This window comes from Limulus polyphemus, unplaced genomic scaffold (genome assembly GCF_000517525.1).
Source record: "Limulus polyphemus unplaced genomic scaffold, Limulus_polyphemus-2.1.2 Scaffold18, whole genome shotgun sequence".
In the NCBI taxonomy this organism is placed as follows: Eukaryota; Metazoa; Arthropoda; class Merostomata; order Xiphosura; family Limulidae; genus Limulus; species Limulus polyphemus.
The window spans coordinates 867121-878438 of NW_013665628.1; the positions used below are offsets into that span (position 1 = coordinate 867121).

At 35.2% G+C, this 11318-nt stretch overlaps 1 protein-coding gene across 1 annotated transcript in view; it reads right to left on the reverse strand.

Moving 5' to 3' along the window:
- LOC106457644 (cytochrome P450 4c3-like) overlaps positions 1–11318 on the reverse strand; it is an 86322-nt gene that overhangs the window by 54141 nt on the left and 20863 nt on the right. The window contains exons 6-9 of the mRNA XM_022383771.1: positions 7696–7822; positions 6426–6623; positions 1987–2160; positions 483–549 (exon numbers count right to left, since the gene is read on the reverse strand). Of these exons, the coding sequence (XP_022239479.1) occupies positions 483–549; positions 1987–2160; positions 6426–6623; positions 7696–7822 (566 nt within the window). The remainder of the gene's footprint in view (positions 1–482; positions 550–1986; positions 2161–6425; positions 6624–7695; positions 7823–11318) is intronic.

An 11318-nucleotide genomic window follows, 5' to 3' on the forward strand; every position in this document is an offset into this window, starting at 1 on the left:
GTTCAAAATTAGTGATGGATGTGAACAAATAGTTCACACTGAAATAGTTAATACTGAAAGGTATGTTTTTAACGTCCTTTTTATTTGTGCAATTATATATTTTGAGTCAGAGGTGTGTAAAATCAGCACTTCAGACGTATTCTTTGCTTCGTAATGCACACATCTGACTCAGTTGGTCTTCAAATAAATCTTCTTAATTTCTCTGTCTTTCAAGTTGGAACCTTTAAGTAAACCACAGTATGAGTCCAAAGTTACAGAAATGCAAGTGTATATAACTTATAAGTTTATCAGATTAAAAATATATAGTTTCTCACCATCAAAAAACGAAATCACTGTGATAACATTTGTGATATAAAGAACACTCACAATTGTCCGTATTTGAAATTATGTTTCAAAGACATTGTTAGTGAGATCTGAATAACTATTAATCTTAAGGAGAGACAACATAACCGTTTGTTTTGATCATTTTACTGTATACTTACTGACATTTAAGTCTTCAACAAGATCCCGTGCTATGAATGGAGCTGATGGAAAAACACGTTGAGTTTCCTAACAGAGAAAATGTCACACCGTTAGTTTTCGAAACAATTCTACAAAACTTCACATTATCAGTTTCCGAAACATTTCTGCAAAATTAAACAATCTTAGTTTCAGAAATAGTTTTACAAAGTGTTTGCTTTGAATTTCGTGCAAAGCTACACTAGGGCTATCTGCGCTAGCCGTCCCTAATTTAACAGGGTAAGACTAGAGGGAAGGCAGCTGGTCATCACCACCCACCGCCAACTCTTGGGCTACTCTTTTACCAATGAATATTTGAATTGACCGTAACATTATCACGCCCCCACGGCTGAAAGGGCGAGCATGTTTGGTGTGACGGGTTTCGAACCTGCGACCAGCAGATTGCGAGTCGAGCGCCCTAACCACCTGGCTATGCCGGGCCCTTTACAAAGTGTCACATTATTATTTTCCGAAATAGCTTTACCAAATTATACAATCCTAGTTTCCGAAATAGCTTTAAAAATATCACATTATTATTTTCCGAAATGCCTTTACAAAATGTCACATTATTATTTTCCGAAATAACTTAAAAAATTACACAATCTTAGTTTCCGAAATACCTTTACAAAATGTCACATTATATTTTCCGAAATAGCTTTACAAAATTACACAATCTTTTTTTTGTCGATATTAATCCCTACTTTCATTAATTAAGCAATGACCATTTCGTTTAAAAAACAGAGGGGAAAATTACTTTGATCTGCAACTTGAGTCAATTAAAAACAACTGTTATTTTAAAATTTACATATTTTGACAAAGGCATTTATTTAAATGTTTATAGAAAGAACTGTGTCAAAATATGAATCGAACAATTTAATTACTAAATTAATAGAAAGCATATTGAAATTGCTTTTCTTCGCCCTGTGTCTGTAAATAAACCATTCTATTTGAAGATGTTTCCTGAGTGTAGAATACAGTATGACGCATTTGTGAAACCGTCGAAAGAAGGTTAAATGATGAATAAATAAGATGCTAACATCCTTGAACGTCTAAGAACTGAAAGTCACTTTACAAACACGTGTATGTTAATGTGAGGAAATAGTTCAGTTTCAGGGAAAACCACAGAAATGTAACCAAGAAAAAGTGTAAGGAAAATAAAACTTATATGGTTCAAACCACAAACATGGTATTTTAACAATTCCTTCAACTTAATAAACATAACTGAAAATAAAAATCTGCTTATTTTGTTCATATATAGTCGTCTCTTGAAATGTTTAAAAAATCGTAAAGAAAGCTCAGAGAACACAGTTTTTATGCAATTCGACATTCCTTTGTATATACTATTTTAATCTTATATTGTTTTAGGAAAAATTACTTAAAATCATTATTACTTTAAAATACCCTTTCTATAACAACTAGACAACGAAAAATTAAAACTAAGCGAACATTTTTAGAAAACTATACAAGTTTCTAATAGTACAGTGTTACCTTCAAAACCAGCTCCATGTACTTCATTTGTTTAAGATCGTCTGCTGTGATTGGTCGGTCCTTGTCGTCTCCAAATATGGAATCAACTTCTTCTTGTACCCTACTCTGAACGTCAGGGTACAGACCTAAAGCATATATGGCCCAACTGATTCCTACTGCCGTTGTATCATGGCCCTGAAAAAGTTAATCGTACTTTGTAAATCTCTGACTTTACTAGTGTAACTTTAGAAGTATCACATTAGGATCATTGAGTAAACAAATGTTCTTGTATCACTATTTCATCGTTCGTTAATGAGATTTTTTACATTTCTAAAACGACTTTTACAGATGAAGCGACACATCTTACAAATATTTTTATGACGAACCACTTAATTTTTCTCAAATTTTGTATGCTGTTACGATGCACATATAACACCTTTCTGGGTGTTAATCAATAGAGGGATGATGGCATTTTACCAAAAAAAATTGTAAAAAATATTTTTTTGGAAAATTAACAGCCGATTCAATAGAAAATTATATTTGTATATATATCATATTTATGTTGATTTTAGATCGGTATAAGATCTGAAGCGCGCATTAATAACATTATTGATGCTCCTTTTGATCATGGAAATATTGCCTTCCAAACACAGGATCTCCTACCAAAGTAGTCATCACTTTTCTTAAAGTAATATTCATGACCAGAAAGCACTGCATAGAGCAGTGGGTCCTAAACTGGGGGCCGCAGTAAAGTTTCAGGGGTGCCATAGCACGTACACAAAATACGCAATAGGTACTCAATATCTATAGATCCATTTAATGGGTGGGAGAACTCAGTTAGGATGCGGAATGTTGTGAAGGCCTTATGCTGAGAAAGTTTGGGAACCCATGGCTTAGAGTATATTTGCATGTAACAGTGCATTATCTGTATGGAAGGCTTTAAAAGCTGCTGGAGTCCCTGTAATAGAGAACATGTACTGATAAAATAAATAAACAAATTATTCTTTAGACCTCAACAGTAAAACGTTTATCAGTCGTCTTATGTACATTGCGAATCAATGAAATATTTGACCGAAGTTGCTGATCTGTTGGGAACAGTCCATCAGTGTTAGGAATGTGTGTTTTCAACCAAATAACCGTCTCTGAAATGTCAAAGTTTCCAACAACTCTGTGAAACAATAAAATAGGGCTTCCTCTCATACCTTGGTCACACACATAGACGTCCAACTCTCGGTGCAAGCTTCTAGGTTTGGTGCTATATTATTATACAAAGCTTCGTTTTTCAATAAGATGCTTTAATTAAGGCAAAGCTTCTAGGTTTGGTGCTCTATTATTAGACAAAGCTTCGTTTTTCAATAAGTTGCTTTAATTAAGTGCAAGCTTCTAGGTTTGGTGCTCTATTATTAGATTAAGCTTCGTTTTTCAATAAATTGCTTCCATTAAGTGCAAGCTTCTAGGTTTGGTGCTCTATTATTAGACAAAGCTTCGTTTTTCAATAAGTTGCTTTAGTTAAGTGCAAGCTTCTAGATTTGGTTCTATATTACTAGACTAGCTTCGTTTTTTAATAAGTTGCTTTAATTAAGTGCAAGCTTCTAGGTTTGGTGCTCTGTTATTAGACTAAGCTTCGTTTTTCAATAAGTTGCTTTAATTAAGTGCAAGCTTCTAGGTTTGGTGCTCTATTATTAGACTAAGCTTCGTTTTTCAATAAGTTGCTTTAATTAAGTGCAAGCTTCTAAGTTTGTCTATTATTAGACTAAGCTTCGTTTTTTAATAAGTTGCTTTAATTAAGTGCAAGCTTCTAGGTTTGTCTATTATTAGACAAAGCTTAGTTTTTCAATAAGTTGCTTTAATTAAGTGCAAGCTTCTATGTTTGGTACTCATGTACTCATGTTGGTAGTCAGCCTTTAATTACTTGAACATCTGTTCAGCTTAAGGTTTGCAAGATCTTAACCATTCTGGTTTACTCTTTATAAGAAACAGTAATTTTGCACCACGTATTGGACGCCCAACCCATTCAAGTGCAAATTCGTCGGTATCTTTAAAGTATTAATCGTTCTGTTTGATGCATATCTAGGAAGCTTGTTGGATGCATTTGCATGTTAATGGTGTTGGGGTTTCCATGCTGCCTGTATTTTCTTGTACATGCCTAATATACTTTTAAGAGTCAGTATACTATAATATATGCTTTCTGAGTGTAAATCCAATTTAGAAAATTAGTTGCGCCAAGTTAAGCACGGTTAACATTGTCTGTACAAGCACCAAAATTAATATGAAATAACGTCTTAGTCATTGGTCTTTTTTTTCTATGTATGTGCTCGTATTATAGTTAATTGGGAAAATAATGTAAAGCACCACTAATCACATTTTCAAGATCGGAGAAACATGGATGCCTTTTCTCGCAAACTGGCTGTTAAAAACGTTCTACCATGCCTATGAATTGAACAATTGAGTTCAAATCATCCTAATATTATGATTTAACTCCATGCGTCACCAGAGGGCACTTCATATTTGGTTTAAAAGAGCTGGGTGATGATGCTACAAATCCTAATTTATGAAATGCTTGTTCTGTTGGTTAAGTAGGCACTACGGGCCTACGGCTGGGCATGTTTTACCCCTGAATAAACATACATTTGTACTTATCGTTACATTTACACAAATCGTGTGAGTTTGTAAGTTTGCTTATATTTTAGCGTAAAGTTACACAATTGGCTATCTGCGCTGTGTCCACTACGGGTAATCGAACCACGGATTTTAGCGTTTCAACTTCGTTAACTTCCGCTGCCCCACTGGCAGACATACAACTCAGAAAATAGTTTATTTTAGAACAAAATCACGTTGAAATATGTCCATCGAAAGGAATCGAACCCCAAATTTTAGCGTTGGTTTGGTTTGAATTTCGTTCAAAGCTAAACGAGGGCTATCTGCGCTAGCCGTTCCTAATTTAGCAGTGAAAGACTAGAGAGAAGGCAACTAGTCATCATCATCCACCGCCAACTCTTGGGCTACTTATTTGCTAACGAATGGTAGGACTTACCGTCACATTATAACAACCCCACGGCTGAAAGGGCGAGTATGTTTGGTGGGACAAGGATTCGAATCCGCGAACCCTCAGGTTGCGAGTCGAGCGCTCTAACCACCTGGCCATGTCGGGCCCATTTAGCGTTGGAACTTCGTAGACATACCGCTGTCCCATAGCAAGACAAAAAATTACTTATTTGGGACGTCGTTAAACGAGATTTTATTTAGAAATGAAATCAAACTTAGCTTCATATTTAGTGGTTATTTTCTAAATAAAAAGGTTTCGAGAAGGTTATTTAACCTAGAACATTTCAAATTTAAATAGATTTTAATAGAAGAAAGGTCACGAAACTATGAACTTTGAGTAGTGTGCCATTCTAAATTAATCGTTTTTTGTTCAGATTATCATGCCACATAGACTTATCGATTACGTAAAATATGCTTTCTGCATCTACTCTAAGCAGATTGTTGCACGTGTGTTTGTGGAACACTTTATGTACGCTACTTCTTATATCGTTTAGTTTTAACGTGCTTTAAGCCTTATCCTGTGTATTTTCACAGTTAACAACAACTAGGTTATAAGTATCTTGCTGGATGACTTCAAGATAAAGTGATAAGAATCATTATTTTGAGAAACAAGCAAATTTGATTTTTCACGGCGAATGAGAGTGATGATCTCATGATATGAACGATTTTCTTTTAAACAGGTACCAACAAACCACAACCTAATTTTCGTACCTGACTAAATATAAACTAAATCTAAATACAGGTAACTCTACTGCTCTAGTTTAAATTATCATAACAATAGCTTAAGTGTGATTAAATTTATCTTTAATATAGCTTCTGTCTATCACATATAGTTTGTACCTTACTTGTTTAGAAGAGAAAAATTTTGGACAAACCAGTTGTTCGATAGTCTCGTACAATTGACTCTTTATTTCCTCGGTTTTGTCTCTTCAGCCAAAGAAGATATATGGAACATGGTTTATCTTCGAACGATTAGAATGGACGAGAAAAACCATTTTTGAAATTAATATATCTAATAATTATCGCGGTCAGGATTTGATTATGTAGACTTGGTGTAAATAACCTGCACGAAACTAGTTTGGTTTGGTTTGAATTTTGCGCAAAGCTGCACGAGGGTTATCATTCCCTAATTTAGAAGTGATAGGCTAGGGGGGAAGGCAGCTAGTCAACATCACCTACCGCTAATTCTTGGGCTCCTCTTTTACCAACGAATAGTGGGGATGACTGTCACATTAAAACGCCCCACGGCTGAAAGGGCGAGCATGTTCGGTGACGGGGATTCGAACCCGCGACCCGCACATTTTGAATCGAGCGTCCTAACCGTCAGGTCATGCCAGACCCCACCTGAAACTATTTAAAGGCTGTAAAAAGAGAGGCATAAAATGTAATAAAAGTAACTAAACCAAATTTATTACCGCAAACATAAAAGAGTCTACTTCTTCCTGCATGTCATCCTCGGTTAAGGTGTTGTCTTTAAGATGATGTTCCAATAACAAGTCCAAGAAAGCCTGTCTCTTCCTCCTGTAGCCAGACGCTATTTCATCCTGCTGATTATCTTCGTCATTTTCTATCACCTTCTGTTTGAGCTTCTCTGATTTCCGTGCTCGTATAACCTATATATGCGTAAATTTAAATAGAACCAGCAGTAAAACTTAGTACGTTTTGTTGTTATTGCGTTTAGTTAATAGCTATCATTTAAATGTATATTTATTGCAGTCCTCTTCAAAAACCCCCAGTGGTACAGCGGTACGTCTGCGGACTTACAACGCTAGAAACCAGGTTTCGATACCTGTGGTGGGCAGAGCACAGATAGCCCTTTGTGTAGCTTTGTGCTTAACTGCAAACAAACAATCCTCTTCAAAAATCAAGTTTATGACCGTAAAACGAATAAAAGAAGAATCTTGGAATACAATTATTTTTACCGACCACTTCCGTTTTTACGACATCAGCTACCACGTAATTTTTGTTTGTTTTGAATTTCGCGCAAAGCTACACGAGGGCTATCTGCGCTAGCCGTCCCTAATTTAGCAGTGTAAGACTAGAGGGAAGGCAGCTAGTAATCACCACCAACCGCCAACTCTTGGGTTACTCTTTTACCAACGAATCGTGGGATTGATCGTCACATTATAACGCCCCCACGGCTGAAAAGGCGAGCATGTTTGGTGGGACGGGGATTAGAACTCGCGACCCTCTAATTGCGAGTCGAGCGCCCTAACCACCTGGCCATGCCGGGCCGGTGTAATTCTTTTTCTTTTTTTTTTTTTTACTTCACAATTTACTATATGATATACATGTAATATTCTATTAATTTGTTCAGTAAACAGCCGACTTGAAAACTCAGTTAAAGAGTCTCCTCGTTACATGTTTGAATTCTCAGATTGGATTGTGGATTTTTGTGCTTAGTCACTAAGCTACACAATGGGCTATCATTTATCTACCCACCGTGGGTATCGAAACCCGATTTTCAGCGTTATAAGCCTTCTGACTTACGCAGAGCCACTAAGAGACATTCGAACTTTCAGAGGAAAAACTTGCATGTTATTAATCATGTTTACATTTACATTAACTATAATGTGATAACTAAATAATTAAATTGTTGTGTGTTTCTTAAGGTACGATTATAACGGGTTAGAATACGGTGAATGTGCTATAACCCAATTTTTGCTGTATAACTAAAAGACTCACTTGACGTGTAAACTTGTCCATTGTTTCAGTACTCTTCAGAAACTTCTTACCTAGCTGTGTTCTATAAAATATAAAATCTGGCCAAAACCATGGCTTCGCTACTCGGGCAATAAACGTCTCTGCAACGCTAATGAAAAAAAAAACACGTATTTTAAAAAGAGGTAGGAAAAATGCCAATATAATTATTATTCCAAGAATTAATTAGAAGTAAAACGTTTCCTATGAAAAAAAAAAAAAGATGTCATACCAACTAATGACAATCTCACATTATCATTTGTTAAAACAAATTGAAATAGTCAATAATAATAATAGTAACGTGTACTGTTCTGTTCATACGGGTAACTTCCTCTAAAGTAATTAGTAAGTGTTTGTACCATACCAGTCACTCAACTATATACAATACACGCACACGTCTGTGTACAGTTAGATAAGTATATAGAGCATAATATCCACTATTCGTCAGTTAAAAACCGTGTCCATTAATACACCTTTAGAGGAGACCTTACAGTTAAGCTATTATATCGGAACGAAGATGCTATAAGACTTCCAAAGCAGGCTTTCAAGAAATTATTAAGATTGGACACTAAGAATTCATTTTTTTTTATTCAATACCATTTTTATATATTATCAGATTTATGGATTTGCAATGGAATTAAGTTAAGCAACGTACATTTCTTGCCAATTTGTTCCTACGCCATTATGACAAAAAAAAAAAACGATGGTGGGGAATTGCCTATCGAATTTTAAGCCTATAACACCACCGAAAATAATACTTTTTTGTCGTCTTTAGTGGCTCTCATATTGTAAGTAAGTTTTTATAATATCTTAGTCATCGGTATAAAAATATAAGATTTACTTTGGAACAACAAGAATAACATGACCTTGTTTTCCATGATACAATGATATACAATAATTACGGTCGTTTAAGGTGCTAAGTATATTGTAAGACGACATTCACCTGTTTATATTTTAACACTTGGATTACAGATTTGTTTTAAACCAAATCTGGCTTAAATATGAATTCATCACGCTTATATAATAGCTAGCATGTATGAATATTTTGATAAGTAATTACGTAATATTAAATTGTATTTATAAGTTGAAAAACAAACTGATTTCCAAATAGTATAATAAACAATATTATTTAGATAAGGTTAATATTGTTAATTTTGTAAAATAAACAATATCTATAATCTATTACAATATATGGGTAAACATATATTTATTATAAAAAAAAGCATTTGTGTAGGCTGTTTCGTACAACCTATCAGTAAGTTGATTTAAGAGTAGTTTTTATTCCTAATAAAACAAAATTTCGTACTTAAAAGAATGTAGAGTGAAATATTTGAATCTAATTATCCTAGATGAAATTCTAGTTATACTGGTTCGTTCACTAGGTTTGTTTGAATTTATGCACAAAGAAACACAATGGGCCATCTGTGCTCTGCCCACCACGGGTATCGAAACCCGGTTTCTAGCGTTGTAAGTCGGCAGACATACCGCTGTGCCACTGGGGGGCCGTCCACTAGGTGGTTAGAAACAACGTACAGTGGAATATGTAAATTTAGTGATATGTATCAAATCAAGTATGCGTGATCACATGACTGGCGAATAGGATGTGTTTATCATAGTATGTTTAGTGTTCTCGCTAGAAGACGTGACGAGAAAAGCTTATGTATACAAGAACGTTGTTTTTGTTAAGCATAATAGACTATCCACTGCCAGGGCCTACTGATCATTAACGGTGCCCTGTTCTGCACCCCCTCCTAAAAAAATCTAATCAACCCCTTTCTTGAAAGATACAAATTCGCGCCCCTTACCAGTCGATGCTCTATGCGGGTGCATCTCTCGCACTACCTTTGGTAAGACCCTGATTTGTGCTATGCTCACTGCGGGTATCGAAGCCCGATTTTTAGAGTTATAAGTCCTCAGACTTATCGCCGAGCCACCGGGTTACAGAAACGCTTTTCATTAGCAGATCAAACCAGACATAACAATTATGTTTGAGTGGGTCAGAATATTAGAAGTATCTTAACAATGTTGAAACTTGTGTACACATCTAAACAGACTTTTGATCCTGGCAATAAACTTGAGGTTCTAGTTATACAACAAAGTTTAGATGTGTAATTTAGGTTTCGCACAAATGTGTTTGTTTTCTTTAAGTTAAAAATATTTGAAAAACTATAATTTGTATGAATTGAACAGGCATTCTTTGTTGTACAGCAGACTAAACGGAGAACTTATGCTTACAGTAGAGCTAGTTCATTACACAAATGTTTTGATTAATTATATAAATCCCATATTATATATTCAGGATGGATTATAGTGAACCCCTTAATAAAATAAACCAAACAACTAGTAAAACAACAAACCCTTCTTCATGATTAAACTCTATTTGCATGATCACGGAATTAGTCTAACATTACAAATTCTCAATTTTATTGTACGACAAAAAAAAATGGTTATTTATTCATTAAAATTCCGTTTTCTAGATTCCTACGTTTAATTTCTTTCTAACTCAGTTTAGTTTCTGTTTGCAAATGTTATATTTAGAAAAATATTTAGACAAGTAAAAAAAAACCATATTTTCGCCCGAAAACTAAATTCGTTGAGAAAAAAAACACCCGATCCTCACTGAAAAATTGATAGGTTTTATTATATTTAGTTTCACAAATTATTGAGCTTTTGTTTCGTACTTTTTAAAGAATGGGAATATTTAATTTCTTTTGATTCAACTTAAGGTATACAATAATATATGCCCCCCATGGCACAGCGGTACGTCTGCGGACTTATAACGCTAGAATCCGGGTTTCGATACTCGTGGTGGGCAGAGCACAGATAGCCCATTGTGTAGCTTTGTGCTTAAATACAAACAAACAAACAGTAATATGTATATATATATATTAGTCTATCAACATAGCATAATTAACTCTTTCCATAGAATACTACTTGAACAAAGCTCAAAAGAACTATATCCGCTAGCCGAACATAATTCTGAACTTATAGACTAGACAGAGGGAAGGGAGATAGCCAACAGCACCTTGTGCCAATCTGGGGCTGCTCAAACTGAATGGGCAAGATTGACCATACGGTAGAACTTTGGATATCGGAAATGGCAACCAGAGTTCTAATCCGTGTGATATTACACCACAATTTAAGTTGTTGGTGAATTATAAGAGTGATAGTCAACTCCTTTACTTGGACGGTGGATAGTAAGGTGCTGCTGGTTAGTTGTCTTCCTTAAGGTCAGTAGTTTAAAATCAAGGACGGCGACACATAGCCTTAGTAGCTTTACCATAAATACAAAATAAAAACACTAATCGAACAGTATGAATTTGACCGTCACTCCCATAACGCATCCACGTCCCCAGTGTACGGAACGCAATTTTGCAGCAACGGGACGGGAACCATAGACCCTCGGATTAACAGTCCGGCAAGCTAGCTTCTAGGCCATGCCAGGCCTACACACAACTAGTTAAAATACTCCGAGACCGTAGAACTTATATGTATGTCGTCTTAACTAGAAAAATTGTAAATATTAAAAATAACTGAAACTCCACATGTCAGATAATCAATTAACTACTATCTCAAGTCCAGGTGGATAAGGCGCTCGACTCTACAAT